The 19,146-nt window shown below is 42.1% G+C and overlaps 1 protein-coding gene across 1 annotated transcript in view; it reads right to left on the bottom strand.

Moving 5' to 3' along the window:
• The window catches only part of elp1 (elongator acetyltransferase complex subunit 1), a 68,623-nt gene that overhangs the window by 15,488 nt on the left and 33,989 nt on the right, over positions 1 to 19,146 (bottom strand). The window contains exons 14-25 of the mRNA XM_067983549.1: positions 16,135 to 16,311; positions 14,785 to 14,891; positions 13,051 to 13,160; positions 12,508 to 12,561; positions 12,297 to 12,402; positions 10,030 to 10,145; positions 8,424 to 8,497; positions 7,460 to 7,538; positions 4,059 to 4,138; positions 2,944 to 3,075; positions 1,679 to 1,764; positions 757 to 905 (exon numbers count right to left, since the gene is read on the bottom strand). Coding sequence (XP_067839650.1) covers positions 757 to 905; positions 1,679 to 1,764; positions 2,944 to 3,075; positions 4,059 to 4,138; positions 7,460 to 7,538; positions 8,424 to 8,497; positions 10,030 to 10,145; positions 12,297 to 12,402; positions 12,508 to 12,561; positions 13,051 to 13,160; positions 14,785 to 14,891; positions 16,135 to 16,311 — 1,270 coding nt within the window. The remainder of the gene's footprint in view (positions 1 to 756; positions 906 to 1,678; positions 1,765 to 2,943; positions 3,076 to 4,058; positions 4,139 to 7,459; positions 7,539 to 8,423; positions 8,498 to 10,029; positions 10,146 to 12,296; positions 12,403 to 12,507; positions 12,562 to 13,050; positions 13,161 to 14,784; positions 14,892 to 16,134; positions 16,312 to 19,146) is intronic.

The raw sequence follows: 19,146 nt of genomic DNA, 5'->3' as shown, positions 1-19,146 counted from the left end.
TCTTGTTATTGCCCTGCCCTCCTCTTACCCCCTTCTCCCGAGACACTGCCTTCCTTTACCCCTCCTCTTACCTCCTTCTCCCGAGACACTGCCTTCCTTTACCCCTCCTCTTACCCCCTTCTCCCGAGACACTGCCTTCCTTTACCCCTCCTCTTACCCCCTTCTCCCGAGATACTGCCTTCCTTTATCCCATTTAACAGGAATGTCGAGACCCCGGCTTGGAGATCTGTGTTGCCCTGCAACCAGCCACTGGGCAAAGACGGGCAAGAGCAGCCAGTGTTGTCTCATTTCTTCAGTTTCCATTCCCTTTTCTCTCCCTGTAAGGAGGCGTCTTATCTTCGCTCCGTATCTCACCAGCTGAGGTCAGGAAATCACCTTCTGGAAAATCATAGGCAGAGAACGATGCCTACGGTTTTCAGTAATGGAAAAGGGTCCATACCAAAAACTTTTTAACTATTGTTCGATGCTGATGAACCCTGCTGTGTATTTCCAGCATTCTTGTTAGTTCGGAGTTTAGCATTTGCAGTTTTTTTCTTTTCAACTCTACTGTGGAACTTGTTTATCTTCCTTGCACATTCTACAGCCTATCCAATTTTTTTTTTTAAAAACTGCAAATTTGGTGTAAATATTATCTTTTTGATTGGTTTGCCTTCTCTCCAACGTTGGTGGCACTCTGCTCTATAGAGCTTGGCAAAAGATGACAGTCCTTACGGAAAAAAATTAAAAGTGTTGTAGAAAAATACAAAACATGCCAACCTTCTGCGATTTCTCTGCCACCATCATCACTAGGTCAAAGTCGTAAGTACCCACTGCATAGTCATACAGCTCGTTAACATCCACCAGGAAGAGGAGATATTTCAGGGCCTCCTCTGCGCCAACGGCCTCAGGGTCAGATGGGGGATTCACTTCAATTTACAATAACAAAGTGACAAGTTACAATAAGAAACGAGGGGCGAGTAGTATTCTTATCTTAATTTACAAGTGAATCTCCTGTGACATTGTACATGGTTAAGTCAAGCGATGGTACATATTCTGGCTGTGTTTGTTACAAGAGGCTGAGAGAGGCCAATTTAAGGGGAAGCTAGACAAACAGATGAGGGAGAAAGGAATAGAAGGATATGCTGATAGGATGAGATGAAGTAGGGAGAGATGAGGCTCATGTGGAGCATAAACACCGGTATGTACCAGTTGGGCCGAGTGGCCTGTTTCTGTGCTGTACTTCTGTGGAGGAACTAAGCATAGTACGTACATACCTACCTATCTATCTACATTCCCTACTACCTACATACTCCAGTGCATGCCCCATGGTATTGGTTAGTTATTTGAAAATTAGAAAATAGTACATCTTTTATTTGTACCTGTTGCAACAGGTCCAGAGGAGGCAAGGATAGCAGGTGTTCTAATAATTATATATATTTTTTAAAAGAGGTAACAGCACCACGCTGTGGAGGAACAGGCATTTAGGAACATAGGAACAGGAGGAGGCCATTCAGCCCCTCGAGCCTGTTCTGCCATTCAACTAGATCATGGCTGATCTGTATCTTAACTCCATCTGTTACATCATTACACATTGATTTCAATGCAGTGGCTCCCCGTGTGACAATATTACCAACTCATGGATCTGCATCAGAAACGCACTGATACATCTGAATTTTTGTCTGAATGACTTAAATGTTACCTCTGAGCTCATGGACTTTCTGAAGAGCAGTTTCCAGTTCTGGAGTACGTTTTCGCACGTGACAGGTCAGTATTGACAAACTGTACCTACATAAAATAATAAGCAAGAAAAGTACATTTTGAAAGGACTCATGTACAGTTTGAGTTCAGAATGATGTGTAAATTATTTTTTTTTAAAAATCGAAATTCCTTTCAAAGGAATGGTCATTCTGAAGTGTGCAAAGTGCAGATATTTGGGTGGATTCAATGATAGAGATCTCACAGTGAGGTCTGTGCTTGAAGGGAGTGCGAGTCAGCAATAGGGATACAACAATGTGGCATTGATTCTATGACTTATGCTCCCTTCAAGCGCAGCACCCTGTTGGGTAGATGGAATCACAGAATTTATCCCGTTTACAGCAAACACAACATTAGAGTGTCAGCTGTGGCTCAGTGGGTAGCACTCTTGCCTTTGAGTCAGAAGGTAGTGTGGTTCAAGCCCCACTCCAGGGACTTGAGCACAAAATCTAGGCTGCCATTCCCAGCGCAGGAATGAGGGAGTGCTGCACTGCCTTTCGGATGAGACGTGGACAAAAAAGATCCCATGGCACTATTTCGAAGACGACCATGGAACTTCTTCCCTGTGTCCTGGCCAATATTCAACCCTCAACCAACGATTACTTTGCTAGATTGATTCCTGGGGTGAGAGGGTTGACCAATGAGGAGAGATTGAGTAGAATGGGCCGATATTCTCTGGAGTTTAGAAGAATGAGAGGTGATCTCATTGAAACGTATAAAGTTCTTAAGAGGGCTTGACAGGGTAGATGATGAGAGGTTGTTTCCCCTGGCTGGAGAGTCTAGAACTAGGGGGTATAGTCTCAGGATAAGGGGTCGGTCATTTTAGAGTGAGATGAGGAGGAATTTCTTCAATCTTTGGAATTCTCTACCCCAGAGGGCTGTGGATGCTGAGTCATTGCTGAATACTCAAGGCTGAAATCGATAACTTTTTGGACTCTAGGGGAATCGAGGGATATGGAGATCGGGCAGGAAAGTGGAGTTGAGGTCGAAGATCAGCAATGATCTGATTGAATGGCGGAGCAGGCTCGAGGGGCCATATGGCCTACTCCTGCTCCTATTTCTTATTTTCTTGGTGTGCGCAATTTGGCTGCCACATTTCATACATTTCAAGCGACTACACTTCAAAAAGTACTACATTCGCTGTAAAAAGCTTTCGGACGTCCTGAGGTCGTGAAAGGAGCTATATAAATGCAAATCTTTCTTTCTTACTTGTGAGGGTTTAGTTTCTCCATTGTAGCACGTAGCGCATCACAGATGGTATCCACTTTACTCCCCATCTCAGGTGCTGAATTTGATGAGTTAGGTAGATACGGGTACATTGTTTTTGTGACATCTTCCTCTCTGGAAAAGAGCAAAGTAAGAGAGGTGTATGTAGAAGAAAAGGCTGATATCAGGTTTAAAGATATTCTGTCTTCGATTCAGATTTTTAAAAAATATTGGCCTAGAAATTGTTTCGCCCCCATTAACCCAGCGATGGCATTGCCTAAACTGATGAAAGAGGACCAAGCAAAAATTGTTCCTCGTGTCATTCAGAGCATGCTAGTCGGTGCCAGTCACGAAGAGGAGGAAAGTCGGCTGGTGGGGAAGCTGGTACCCGGGCAACGGCGAGTCCAGGGGGGAAAAGGGGGTATTGGGAAGGAGATCATGGAGGAAAGGGGCAGGGGGGGGGGGGGGGGGGGGAAGAGAACGATCGGTGGGGAAGATTGACAGGGGTGGGGCGGGGGAGGTTGTAAGGGGAAGTGGAGGTGGAGTGTGAGAGGTGGCCAATAGCCACCTGCATTTTCAATGTGGCACCGGGGAGCAGATTCAGTTCAGCCACAATTTTGACAAAGACAAGGTGCAGACCAGAATCTGAGTGCAATATTTTTGACAATAACTTCTGTCTAAAGACTTGAGCACAAAATCCAAGTTGACACTTCAGTGCACTACTTAAGGAGGGGCTGCACTGTCGGAGGTGCCGTCTTTTGGATGAGATGTTAAACCGAGGCCCCATCTGCCCTCTCAGGTGGATGTGAAAGATCCCCCTATTTCAGGGGAGTAGGGGAGATCTCCCCGATGTCCAGGCCAATATTTATCTCTCAACTATCACCAATAAACACAGATCATCTGATCATTTATTTCATTGCTATTTACTGAGATGCTATCAGCTCTCTACTTATCTCATTGCTGATTGTGGGATCTTGCAGTGCGCAAATTGGCTGCTGCGTTTCCTACATTGCAATAGTGACTACACCGGCTGTAAAACGCTTTGGGACGTCATAAAGTCATGAAAGGCATTGTATAAATGCAAGTCTCTATTTGATTATACTTTTAATATCACTTACTTCAGTTCAGTCAGGAATAAGTTGATGTAATTTATGGAACTGATCTGCTTCAAGAAGTTCTCCACATTTTCTAAAAATACCTGAAGACAAACAGATGTATTGGCAAATATATATTTACACAACAGATGCCAACCCTAGCCAACATCCTGAACAATGCAATTCACTTGCATTTTATCCTTGCATTAGTCAGTCATGGTGTAGTGCAGTACACTTAGTCACGTTCTGGATAAATTAAACACTTTTCACAGCCATGATCAATTGCATATAGAACAGGATTCTATTTTCACACTTTGAAAATGGTTTATTCTGGTTAAAGCTACAAACTGACTTTTCAGTCAGCCGTTCTTAGTTTCAAGATATGACGATTAGATAGACGGTGAAGTTGTCTCAACATTCCGTAGCTCAGCCTGATATAACCCTTGGAATCTACAAAATCCAGGCTGACACTCCCTGTATAGTGTCTTTTACCGAAAGGTGCCATCTTTCGGATGAAACGTTAAACCGAGGCCCTTTCTGCCCTCTCAGGTGGACGTAAAAAATCCCATGGCAATATTTCGAAGAGCAGGGGAGTTCTTCTCAGTGTCCTGGCCAATATTTATCCCTCAACCAACACCTATAACAGAGTATCTGGTCTTTATCACATTGCTGTTTGTGGGATCTTGCTGTGTGCAAATTGCTGTTGTGTTTCCTACATTACAACAGTGACTACACTTCAAAAGTACTTCGTTGGCTGTAAAGTGCTTTGGGATGTCCTGAGATTGTGAAAGGCTCAATAGAAATGCCACACAAGAGGTTGTTACACAAGATTAGGGCTCTTAGGATTGGGGGTAATAGATTAGCGTGGATTGAGGATTGGTTAATGGACAGAAAATAGACAGTAGGAATAAACAGGTCATTTTCGGGTTGGCAGGTTATAACTAGTGGGGTGCCGTAAGGATCAGTGCTTGAGCCTCAGCTGTTTACAATCTATATTAATGACTTAGCTGAGGGGACCGAGTGTACTGTATCCAAGTTTGCTGACAATACAAGGCTAGGTGGGAAAGTAAGCTGTAAGGAGAGTCTGCAAAAGGATATGGACAGGTTAAGTAAGTGGGCGAGAAGGTGGCAGATGGAGTATAATGTGGGGAAATGTGAAATTATCCACTTTGGTAGGAAGAATGGAAAAGCAAAGGTGAGAGACTAAGAAATGTTGGTTGTCAGAGAGATTTGGGTTTCCTTGTACATGAATCACAGAAAGTTAACATGCAGGTGCAGCAAGCAATTAGGAAGGCAAATGGTATGTTAGCGTTTATTGCAAGGGGGTCAGAGTATAAGAGTAAGGAAGCCTTGCTGCAAATATATAGGGATCCAGTGAGACCACATCTGGACCTAAGGAAGGATATATTTGCCTTAGAGGGGGGTCCAACGAAGGTTCACTAGATTGAGTCCTGGGGAGAGATTGAGTAGAATGGGTCTATATTCTCTGGAGTTTAGAAGAATGAGAGGTGATCTCATTGAAATGTATAAAATTCTGAGAGGGCTTGACAAGGTAGATGCTGAGAGACTGTTTCCCCTGGCTGGAGAGTCTAGAACTAGGGGTCATAGTCTCAAGGTAAGAAGTTAGCCATTTAGGACCGAGATGAGGAAAAATGTCTTCACTCAGAGGGATGTGAATCTTTGGAATTGTCTACCCCAGAGGGCTGTGGATGCTGAGTCGTTGAGTATATTCAAGACTGAGATCGATGGATATTTGGACAGTAAGGGAATCAAGGGTTTTGGGGGTAGGGCAAGAAAGTGGAGTTGAGGGGTAGAAGATCAGCCATGATCTTATTGAATGGCTCAAGGGGCCATATAGCCTATTCCTGCTCCTATTTCTTATGTTCTTATGTTAAGTCTTTCTTTTTTTCTGCCCAATCTGTAGCACAAAGTATGTTTAAAAGCTTGAAGATGACATCACTATAAGCACTGAAAACTCTGATGGGGAAAAAAAACGAACAAAAAGGAGCAAACATCTCCGGTTGTCTTGAAATTATTTCACTAAAGGTGTGTTCAGGAGGAGAAATTAAAATGATAAATACTGCCCTTCTTATATGTAATGTTATCTCCTTCAATGTAGACATTCAACTAAGGAGTAATCCCACATTATAGTGTACACCCAACTCACACCACTGTCACTGAAGGAGCAGTGTAACATTCCCAATATCTTTCCAATTTTGAAAATTCTATAGATGGTAAGTGTCTGAAAGGCTGGTCTGACACACTTAGTGCAACACAGCCGCTATAATATTAACGATAGCCAACGTCAATCGAGACAATTTGCACCCCAGAAGATCTAACACCACAGGTACACATGAAAACACGATATTTCATGTATATGTTCGCTGTAGCAAGCATGTTCACAATTCAAAGGCTCCTGAAAAATCATTTCCACTGTGTCCGGGAAGATGAGTGCATTAAATGTCGCAATCTCTATTCATACAGCTTCAAAAACACTGGTTACTGCAATATTACCAAAGTAAAGAAGACAAAAAGTACATATTCTGCAGGATAAATCAAACTGTAACTGTAGATTGTCCTGGGCTTTGTTCTTTTCGTGAGCAGTGAGATTGAGAACCACACATAGCAAGTACTGAAGTTGCTTGGGTGGCCCAGACAGCTTAATAATGAGTTTCAAGCCTCCGTAAAATGTAATCAGGAGCTTTTTTTTTGCCCGAAGTCAGCCAGGAATCTAAGATGTGCAAAAATCCAACACTTCTTTTTATTTTAAACCAAAATAAAAAGTGTCTTCAAACCACACGATTTAGAAATCTACCCTTGTAGAATTTCTGTTTGCCAATATACTGAACCATCTCTCCCCCATCAGGACACACCCCAATTATCCAAGTCCCGACCGCCTAGACACGTCATTGAGTTTTTTGGAGAGTCGTTCTGCACTTCCATCGGCAATCGCATCGTCTTGGAGCCACTTCAACCACAAAGAGACTCTGCTTCGTTTCCTCCTCTCCCCACAAAGCGGATATCAGCAAATCAAATGACATAAGATTTTTGGTAACTATGGGAATCAAGGGATATGTGGATAGGGAGTTGAGGTAGAAGATCCGCCATGAATGGCTCGAGGGTCCGTATGGCCTCCTCCTGCTCCTGCTCCTTATGAATCTCCCTGCTAGAGTAGCTTGTATTCAATTCACGGGTGCGTGACTAAGCACAAATCTACGTTGGTGCTACATTTGCCTTCTTTGGGAAAGGGGGGGGGGGGGGGGGGAAGTACAGAGAACTAAACTGACAAAACTCATCAGTTACTGAGTGGAAAATACTACATTCATAGCCTGGGGCCCAATCTCTTCCTCTCAGTGGTAGACACTGCATTAAGGTAAACAGGGTGAAAGCTCAAACATGTAAAAAGATTTGATAAAAGTACTCACCTGCGGGTTGTGATCATAGATGAGATTGAAATTTATTCTCAGCTTTCTCATACATTCAAAGGCTTCCTTGAACTTTAGCCTAAAGAAAAGGTAACAAACAGGTTGGATTTATAGCCACTTGCTCATACTGCAATGATCGCCTTACTAGAACTTTCAACTTTATCCTGTCATTTTTAAAAAATATTAGTTTCTCATTTCCTGTTCTCCAGGTCTCTGTGCCACACACCATTCCATGGAGACTGTTGATGGCATTCTATAACTGGTGTGAGAAGAGCTCAATGACTCTCCCTCCAGTTTTCTCTCCTTGGTGCCTCCTTGCAATAGTGTGGCAGATTAGGGAATCATTGTAAATCCTAAGTTGTTACCACTCTACAGCTTTTCCTATTTTCTCACAAATGTTCCCAAGTTGAATCGACCTTCAATATACTGTACTCAGCAGTGACGCTTTTTCTTACTCGCCTGTTACTCGAAACGTAGAATCTTACAGCACAGGAGGCGGCCATTCGGCCCATCATACCTATGCCGGCTCTTTGAAAGAGCTATCCAAATAGTTCCACTCATTCACTCTTTCTCCATAGCCCTGCAAATTTTCCCTTTTCAAGTATTTATCCAATTCCCTTTTGAAAGTTACTACTGAATCTGTTTCCACCACTCTTTCAGGCAGTGCATTCCAGATCATAACAACCTGCTGCGTAAAAGAAATTCTCATCGCCTCTCTGGTTCTTTTGCCAATTATCTTAAATCTGTGTCCTCTGGTTATCTGCCAGTGGAAACAGTTACTCCTCATTTATTCTATCAAAACCCTTCATAATTTTGAACACGTCTATTAAATGTCCCCTTAACCTTCTCTGCTCTGAAGAGAACAATCCCAGCTTCCCAGAAGGATGCATAAGCTGCACAGTAGTATTCAAAATTTGTTTAGAACTCCAATTCTGATTTTAGTTGGTGTAAATGGTATACAGACCTGTCCAGCCATTTTCTGACCTGGGCCAGTAGCAACGCTCTGTGGTGCACAACTTCCAGATTCCCACGTGGCATCTGCACAGAGAACATAAGACTCACAATTCATTCCAAATAAGGACCTCCGGCCCTAAAACCCTCCAAGATCTCTGCGCTCCTCCAATTCTGGCCTCTTGCGCATCCCCAATTTCCATCACTCCACCATTGCTGGCCATGCCTTCAGCTGCCTAGGCCCTAAGCTATGGAATTCCCTCCCTAAACCTCTCTACCTCTCTTCTCCTCCTTTAAGTCACTCTATAAATCTTACCTCTTTGACCAAGGTCCTAATTTCTCCTTATGTGGCTCTGTGTCAAATTTTGTTTGATAACACACCTGTGAAGCGCCTTGGGATGTTGCACTACGTTAAAGGTGTTATATAAATGCAAGTTGTTGTAGAAAAAAATATTTTTTAAACCAGTAAAACAGTCCATGAAAAAAGGGGGAGGGGGGGGGTGGAAGGGGGAATGACGTTTTTCATTTACAGGTTTCTTTAGCGTAATGCTCTTTTTCAAAAAAAATATTTTACCCCACACTTAGCGTAAACTGTCAATAAGGATATCGACAAGTTCTTTATCTTTGTACATTTGGCCCACCTCAAACATATTTTCACGGATACATGAGGAGGTTATTGCGAAGAACATTCCTCATGAAATTAATTCCAGTACTCCTCAAAGGGGAATCACCTTTGAGAGTCGGAGAGCTGAACACGCCCCGCAGTCCATCTCCGTGCCTCCACTCACTGATTCTGGTCATCCAGGCCCTTAAGCACAATACTCTATGAACTGCAAGGGTATCCACTCCATCAATACACAGGCGGTTAGCAACAAGCAGCACATGATCTTGAAGATCAGGGGCAGCTTCCTAGACAGCAATGGCAATTCTTTTATTTTAAGGCTATCCTTTGTGCCTAGTTTATTTGAAGATGACAAAATGAAGAATGGCTTCTAGGAAACCATGGCTACCCTCTACAGCCCTGGCTAAAGACCCTGATAAAAGTAGTTCACTTTGTGGCAGCACCATCAGATTTCCTGCCCCCAAATCCTGCTCCCAGCAACTTTCGTTAAATAAAATAGACCGTTTCCTCTAAAATTGACTGCCACACAACAGACTCTGTTTGCTGTAAGTCCCGCCCAGCCTCCAACTCATTATTGACACCACTGTGTCAGCCACTCACTCTGTTAAAAAACTAACTTTCCTTTAAGCTTTCCATCACTTCTCTTGCAAGCGGTGACATGTTGGGGCAAAACTCTGTGGGCACCAACAGCCCCGCTGTATTCTGCTCAAGTGATCATTCTCCCATGTTAACCTAGACACCAAAAGGTAGATTTTCTGTGGTGTGCGCAGGTGTGGGCTTTGTGCCCACCTGAGTAGCACACAGCCGCCCCTTAACCAATCTCACGCAAATCGCTAATTAGATATTCAGAGTTAGAGTTGAATCACAACTTAAATGGAAAGTTATTTAAAAGGTTGCTGTTTTGCTTTTGTTACTAATTACTATACCTCTTCTCCTAGTTACTGCACTAGTGATAAGAGAAAGGGCAGTAACTCATTTCAGTAATTGCACTGCTTACCTGAAGGAGGAGTTTGGAGTCCTGAGGTACAACGGTCACTATGTGAGATCCCCTCTCCACTCTACGAACTGTCTCATCATTTGGCTGGGAATCGCCACTTGAAAGGTTTGGCAAAGCTGTTTGTGAAGACAGTGAATTCAATCAATCTCAGACTTTCAAAGTGTTACTTAAAGAGTTACAACAAGTTGACAATGGGCACATTGTCCATTGTGGATGCTCAGTCGTTGAGTATATTTAAGACTGAGGATATTTGGACACTAAGGGAATCAAGGGATATAGGGATCTGGCGGGAAAGTGGAATTGAGGTAGAAGATTAGCCATGATCTAATTAAATGGTGCAGCAGGCTCAAGGGGCCGCATGGCCTACTCTTGCTCCTATTTCTTATGTTCTTATGGCACATGCAATAATAGCAAATACCTACAAGTTCCTGGTTAAGGGGGGCAGTTTAGTGATTTAGTATTAGACGTAAAGATTGTTTAAATCTATTCAAGCAGGCACTTGAACTTTCATTATGATAGATGGCACAAAAGTTATTCCACTTGAAATAAAAAGGCAGTTTATATTTGCAGCTTTTTAATGCTTAATGCTCTAACAATAGAACCATGGATTCAAAGCCATACAATTGAAATCCAAATCTCAATATGTCAACCATCATTCAACCTCAGGCTCCCGCAGGCAGGGTTCAATTACTCTTGGCTAAGCCACTGGACCAGATGAACACTTCACAAATATTACACCTCTGTGGAGGTGAAGGGAATTAACTTCTCGGCCTGCAGGTAGCTGATAATGATGACAAAAATGGAGAAATGAACACATATCTTTGAAGCAAATGGGAGATAAATGTTTTCAGTGAAGTGAACAGCACTGGACAATGCCTCATTCAGAGGATAGCACATGGTTTTAGCAATTGCACATTTATACATACGTCTGACGGTAATACAGTGTAATACTTACAACACTGATTAATCATCAAACGCAAATAATCTACAATCTGATTTATGACCAGTAACGGTTACGACAGCAGCATTCCTTAACTGGTAGTGTTGATGATGGAATCACTGATATTAGGAACGCAGTTCAAAACCAAGCAGTGCATTATCATTCCAAAACCACTGTTTTATACATGGTTATACTGAGGAGACTGCAGTTGTGCACTTTAACAACCTTGCCACCGATTCTATCCCACTCCCCATCCACTGTCTCAGGGTGAACCAAATTGTTTGCAACCTTGGCATCCTATTCGATCCCTAAGCTGAGCTTCCGGCCGCATATCCTCTCCCATCATAATGACCGCCTACCTCCACCTGCCTTGGCACATCTGCTGCTGGACTCTCGTCCGTGCCTTTGTCACCTCCATTCTCGTCTATGCCAATGCTCTCCTGGATGGTCACCCAGCCATTGGTAAACTTCAGCTGATCCAAAACTCTGCTGCACATATCCTATCGCACACCAGGCCCCACTCATCCATCACCCCTGTCCTCACTAACTTACATTGGCTCCTGGTCCTCCCCAACACCTCATCTTTAAAAATCTCATCCTCATCATCTTTCTGCTTTTAAGAAGTTTGAATTGGGTAGATGTCAGATTGCTGAACTGTTGCTTTTTATTTCACTACATGAACTTTCTTGCTCCCTTTGTAAAAATGTGCCTGGTTCTTTGTTTGGCATTGTTTAAATCTCTTTGTGGCTTCACCCCTCCCTATCGCTGTATCCCCCCTCAGAACTCTCAGTTCCTCAGACTCTGGCTTCTTGTGCATCCTCCCTCCCTTAGCTCTACCACTGGAGGCCGTGCCTTCATCCGTGTGGGCCGCACACTCTAGAATTCCCTGCCCAAACTCTTCCGGCTCTCCACCTCCCTATCCTCCTTTAAGAATTTCCTTAAAACCCACCCCTTTGACAAAGCTTTTGCTCACTCCTCATAATATCCCTTCTTCGGCTCGGTGTCAAATTTTGTCTGATTGCTCTCCTGTGATCCCGCCTTGGGACTTTTTCTACACTAAAAGGCGCTATATAAATGCAAGTTGTTGTAACAGATTAATCCTAATTCAAGGGAAGCCCACAGGATAATATCAATCACTCTGGTTGATCAGGACAGATCAGCTGGGTCAATACCATGTTTGAAATGTATTTTTTAAAATTGGGTGGAGAGGGGCAAGAGAAATCCCTCTTCTTATAATAAACACTCCTTCAAGAATTCTGTCAAATAATGATCTTTGAACGTCTTCATCCAGGTTACACGAGTCACTCCGTGCACTTCACACACTCACCTTTTAATGAAGTAGTCCTAAGGTTGAGACAGCGACAGGTGTGTGAATGGGTCGTGAACAGCAGGAAATCATCATACACTATAAATGAAGTAATGTTGGAGGCTATCTGTTCAGAACAAAAACACCCCCAAAATTATTTTTAAAATGACATTGACTGACTTAAGTTAGCAAAGATAAAATTAAATGTTTTAAAAGAAAACACACGACTTACCTCTAAGTCATTGATAAAAAAGCGAGATCTTTCTGTCAGACCCAAGACCATTTCCTAGAGAAAAGAGGAGAGGAGATAGTAAACTCAATTTTAGGTACAGATGCTTAAAGCACTTAAATAACCCAGCCACAGCCTCCATTGGTTAATGAAATGTGTAGCTAAGCCGTAAAAACCAGGAAGGTCTACAGTTCGACACCCGGTCTGTGATGAGTTATCTGATCTCTGATGGGCAGCAATAGGGGTGTTCTATCTAACCCTCAATTAAGGAGGGGTGAATTGCCCAGGGTTCGCTTTAGTCAACGCTGTTCAGCGCCCTCTGCTGGAAGCACAGGTGGATGTTGGATGGGGATCAGGTTCCCCTGCGATGCCACTATGTCAAATAGCCCATTCACACTCAGTATCGAGGCTCGCTCATTAAGAATGGCCTTCTACATAAGGTTCCAGATTGCATCTGGTGTCCGTGGAACTGTACTCTAGCAAGGAGACGATGCTTTCAGGAGAAAGAGGAGAGAAAAACTGGCAGAAAAAGATGAACCTGTTTACCTCTCTATCAATGGTACACAGAGCTGTCTGTACACAAGGCTGAGAAAATCGTACTAAACATCCAGTTTTTGCCATCCATGGTGTCACACATGCCTCAGAGGAGTCTGTGGCTGAAACAGAGACATTGAAATCTTATTACACAATAAACACAAGTAGGCATTTAGCACCATTTTCTCCTCTCTCCCCACATCTGCAGGTCTACAATTCTCTAAACTATATATTAAAATCATCTAACAAGAAGTTACTCATTACATCAATGTCTTAATAATGAAGAAACAATAATTCAGCAGCCACTTAATTTGCTTTACTGGCCATTATTATTTGAATGCATTTGGTAACAAGAACTGTGATATAAAACAAACACATTTAGTTTCCAAAAAGTAGATTTGGGCATCTCCCCAACAAAGTAGCAACCTTGGAATTTATAATGATAACTGCACAACAATAAGATGATCAAACCTAATTTGGTTGGGCAGACAAAATTGTTCAAAGCATTGCTGGAATTAGCTTGTTATGTAGACAAAAAATTAGAAATGGGCACATTGAAGTGACCTGGTCACAAAATGAATTCAAGAGAAAGCTTGGCAGGAGGCAATGAACAATGACTTTTAAAATTGTTTTAAATGCTTGCAAAGATAATGGGCCAAACCTTGCTGGAGTGGGGCATCTCGCAACGTGCCCCATTAGTTGGACTTTTTCCTGCACCCTTCAGCTCGAGTATAATTTGCACCGTAACTTGCTGGAAGTACGAGCTGATGACGGGCACGGCGAGGGCAACAGGGCATCTGGGACCTTAGTGAACGACGGGACCAACAAGTCTATCTCCTTAACCAATGAGATTAAAGGATTAAGAAAGAAACAGAAGAACGATGGAGATGGAAATAGGGTGAATTAGAGTCAAATCAGGAACAGAAAGGGAAAGAAAGACTGGATTAAGAGAGAGAGAAAAAAAAAGAGGGAAAGAAAGATTGGATTGAGAAAGAGAAATAAAGAGAAGGAAAGATTGATTGATTGACAGTTAAGAGAGACAGAAAGGAAAAGTAAGAAAAAAATTTAAAAATTTGAATGTTTTAAATCTTCAAGAATTTACTACCTGCAGGAATGAGACTCCACAGTTTAAATTGTTCCCTTTCTGGGCCAGAGAGGTTGATTGGCATTACAGGGACAATTATCACGTCATTAAAAGGGTACTTACACTCTCAATTATGAGCCCTAACTTTCTGTGGTGAGTTTAGTGGGTAATTAATGTGCAAATCCAGCAAGTTCTTAAAAATAACGGGGAGGTTGAGGGAGAGATCACGTTTGTATGAGGCTATCGACGGAACAGTGTAAATCAATGAGCAGGTTCTGGAGATTCGCAACTCATGGGATATCTCTTAATCCCCCGAACTTGCTGACCGATTTGCGCATTAATAATGGCGTGCGTCGTTAACACACCATTACTTATCGAGGAAGATTTGTCCCAATGAGGCCGATGTTATGAAATCGTGTTCTGCTGGTGGACTGCCTTGCCCGCTGAAAGCCCACATCGGAAAATTGAGGGCGTTCATACCGCGAGAATTTTCAGCCCATTAAAAAGTTGGAGAATGACAGGGAGCAAGCCAGCGATTTCTCGATAGGCACTTCCGGAGGACAAGTCTCCCTGCTAGAGCGCACATTCCTAAGAATTGGTCACAGGCAGATGATAAACATTGGCCAAGTTCTATTTAAGTGCTTGATTATAAATATACAAACCCCACAGGTATCTTAGAATCTGCCCACTAGAGAGCTCCAAGGCTACAGTCTTTGTCTTCTGGTTGTGACACAGGTTGATCACAAGACCATCCACAGCTACAGGAGACCTAGAACGATTAAGAACGGCAAAATTGTGAAAAGAAATATAGCACAATGCAACAAACTGTCACAGACCTCAGGGAATAGGATTAGAATCCAAGGACATCTGATATCACAATTTGTATATTATAGCCCTGTATAAACAAAGAAAAGAAGTTTTTAAGAGTAACACTCTATGTTTGGGGGGGGAGGGGGGATTTGATGAGCAAAAGAATCATACACACATTGTAATTAAATGGATTTAACGTAAACGAGTACAGAATTAAATTGCTGCGCAGCATGGCAAAGTGGACCACTTTGATAGTGCAATTTAATTCTTGTGCTAAATCCTTCATCCTCCTTATCCTAATAGTCACTTTACACTCAATACATTTTTACGAGAAAAAAATTCCTGGATATTTTTTGAAGTTTATTTTAGTTTTTTTGTGAAAATGGTAAAAATCGAAGGACAATATAAAAGGCAGAAGTTCCATGGAAATCAAAGAAAATAAAATGCTACTGAAAAAAGCTACGCGTATTATCAAGATTCTTTCTCAGTGTCCTCTCTTTTTCTCCTGATGGTGCTCTGGGGCTAGCAGAAGTGACTGTAGTTTGGGACTGGAACTCACAGCAGGCAGAGGAAAATCAGTAACAAACCAACCATGTGGGACACCATTTACCCTTTCTATGTTTTGTTTCAGAATGTCTTTAATGGAATCACACAGTCTGTGTTTATCAAGACAGTTACTGCAAATGATGGAGGGAACTGGGATTAGTTATGAGAATCTCAGTGAAGCACCGATTCCGCTGAACTTTGATTTGCTTAAAGAAAGATTTATACAGAAAATAAAAAGTGAAAATATATATATATATTTTTAAGAAACAGTCAAATCAACTGAGACTGGTTTTAAGGCAAAAGTAGATAAAAACATGAGGGAGAAAGGAATAGAAGGATATGTTGATAGGGTTAGATGAAGTAGGATGGGAGACTCGTGTGGAGCATATACACTGGCATAAGCCAGTTGGGCCGAATGGCCTGTTTCTGCACTGGACATTCTATGTATGGTTATCAAAAGGTTGAGAGAGAGAATATTCTCAGTAATATAATATAATAAATGTATTATTTCAGTGAACTGCAAATGCTATGCTCTTGGCATGTTGCAAAAGTATGAACTCTGCACTTTGAGAATTCCTGTATGATTTGGATTAATAGCTTGACTTCTGTGACTCTCTAAAACGGACGGTCCTTCTAAGAAGGGTCAGATTCCTTACCTGATCCAAATCTCTCCCTCCTGACTCTCCTCCGATGAAGTTACCAGCTGACAGACAACAGACTGTGACGTCCTTGGACCTTGACTGAGAGCCAGAAATGTATTTTCCTTTACCCAGGTTATCATACGCAACTTCATTGGCTTCGAGGATTCACCCTTTTCTTCTTCAAATTTAATTCTGTCATTTCCACGAAAAGCAAAATGTTAGAACAAAAAATTGATTAACAATGTAATAATTCTTATGTAAATGAATTCATCCAAAATTAATACTTTGAGCACCAAAGGATGTATTCCAATTATGATTTTTGTGAAGAAATGCAAAATGGTTGGGAAAACTGCAGTGATATTAACACTTCAGCATTCATTTTCTTTTTTTAATGCATGGCGACACGAGAAAAACATTTTTTATGCAGCGAGTTTTTATGATCTAGAATGCACTGCTTGAAAGGGCAGTGAAAGCAGATTCAATAATAACTTTCAAAAGGAAATTGGATAAATACTTGAAGGGGAAAAATGTGAAGGGCTATGGGGAAAGAGCAGGGGGAGTGGGACTAATTAGATAGCTCTTTCAAAGAGCTGGCACAGGCACGATGGGCTGAATGGCCTCCTTCTGTGCTGTATCATTCTATGATTGTTGTTTGGTTATAATACATAGTCATATACTGTTACATTCATAGTGCACAGCATACAATTTTCAGTATACATGCTACAGTGTGACAAAATGCTAAGTGAATCTTGTAGTGTGGCTTGGCTTGTGGACAACCCTTGGGGACTAGCTCTGGGATATGTTGGCAGTGTTTGGTTGTGCTGCTGCACTTGCCTGGAAGAGTCATTATTTGGTGGGCTCTGGTTTATGAGTTACTATATTTGGGTGTGGTGGGCTCTGTCTCTCTTGCATGGCACCTAAACTATTTGTGAGGGGCGTTGCTAATGTGGTGGCCAATAGCTGGCAGAAGATTGGTATTTTCTGCACTAAGTGGAGAATCAAGTTATTTAGTCACAGTGCCACTGTTTAGGTATCACGAGTTGAGGAACATAGGAACAGGAGTAGGCCATTCAGCCCTCGAGCCTTTTCCGCCATTCAAGTAGATCATGGCTTAACTCCATGTACCCGGCTTGGTTCCATAACCCTTAATGCCCTTTGCCTAACAAAAATCTATCAATCTCAGTTTTGAAATTTTCAATTGACCCCCAGCCTCAACAGCTTTTTGGGGGGGGGGGGGGGGGGGGGGGGGGGGGGGAAAAGAGTTCCAGAATTCCACTAACCTTTGTGTGAAGAAGTGCTTCCTGACATCACCCCTGAATGGCCTAGCTCTAATTTTATTATGCCCCTTGTTCTGGATTGCCCCCACCAGAGAAAATAGCTTCTCTCTATCTACCCTATGAGCTCCTTTAATCATTTTAAACACCTCGTTTAGATCACCCCTTAATCTTCTATACTCAAGGGAATACAAGACTCAAGGGAATGCAACCTGTCCTCATAATTTAACCCTTTTAGCCCCGGTATCATTCCGCTAAGAAAAGTTTCTTTAAGAAGTGCAGTTTAGTGGGCCCTTGCCAATCTTGTGAATAAACAAAATGTTCATATCTTCCCCCTTTTTTTTTTAAAATTCATTCATGGGATGTGGGCGTCGCTGGCAATGCCAGCATTTATTGCCCATCCCTAATTGCCCTTGAGAAGGTGGTGGTGAACTGCCTTCTTGAACCCTTGGAAACATGTCAGTGTTGTTCAAGTGTCTGAGCACTTTATGTAGCAGGGTAGTGAGGGTGGGTACAGATCTGGGAACATCTTTTTGTAGAGCTCTACTGGGAACCCGTCAGGATCCAGGATTCTGATACACAGCTTGGTCTGCATCTCTAAATAACTTGAAAGGAAAATAAGGGAGTAAATTGGTGCCTGTCCGTTAACGAGGAGTGGCAGATTGTTGAAGTACTCTCATACATTCTCAGATGAACCCATGGATTCAGACATGCACAGATTCTTATAAAATACATAAAGTCCTGGTTTACATCCTTAAGCCAGAATTTACCACTGTGGATGTGTGTTGATGGGATTGCCTGGATGCCACTTTACAGCATAGGCCAGGAATTTTCACAATTTTGTTTTATTTTACAGAAATGAATTTTAAAAATCTTGTGGGATAGAAAATGTGCTCTATTTGAAAGATCACATCATAAGAGCAATCATTCCTCTCTATCCCAGCATTTATATATATGTGTGTGCGTGCCTCAGACACATATATGATGGAGTAGAGGAAGGATTACTCTTCTGATATTTACTAATATAAAAACAGAATTATTTACCATGCAATGGAATTTTGATCCATTTCATCACAATAGTTTAAATCAGCATAATATATACGACTTTACATATAACGTGCAGCCCGTAAATTAACGAAAACATTGCAATTATCAGTTTTGTTCCGTGCAGCCCTTACCCACTAGGAACTCGATTAAGACTGCCCAAACTCATTTCATGCAGAGCCCTTGCAGGCAGCAGAGAGAAAAAAAAACTTTCCTCCCATCAGCTTGGACTGGATTCAGACTCATGTCTAAGAGTCCAGAGACAGTGTGCTAACTCCCGTTTGGATGAAAGCCAATTCACGTGCATGTGGATGGTGAACGAATGAAGAATAAATGTGTACAGACAGCATGCATCTTTAGGTTAAAGGTGTATTAGCACAGGTTATTAGTAGGTTTTGCATCATAAACGGAAAAATCGTAAGTAACATCACCTAATTAATTGCATATTCATTTCAATAAACTAGCTCAGATATTTGGGGTAAAAAAAAACTTGCATTTAAAAAGCAGCTTTAATGTAGTAAAATGTCCCAAGGCGCTTCACGGGAGCGTTATCAAACAAAATTTGACACCAAGCCACATAAGGAGATATTAAGACAGGTGGCTTAAAGCTTGGTCAAAGAGGTAGGTGTTAACGAGCGTCTTAAAGGAGGAGAGAGAGGTAGAGAGGCGGAGAGGTTTAGGGAGAGAATTCTAGAGCTTAGGGCCTAGG

This window comes from Heptranchias perlo, chromosome 4 (genome assembly GCF_035084215.1).
Source record: "Heptranchias perlo isolate sHepPer1 chromosome 4, sHepPer1.hap1, whole genome shotgun sequence".
Classification (NCBI taxonomy): domain Eukaryota; kingdom Metazoa; phylum Chordata; class Chondrichthyes; order Hexanchiformes; family Hexanchidae; genus Heptranchias; species Heptranchias perlo.
This window is presented reverse-complemented; position numbering and strand designations above follow the sequence as displayed.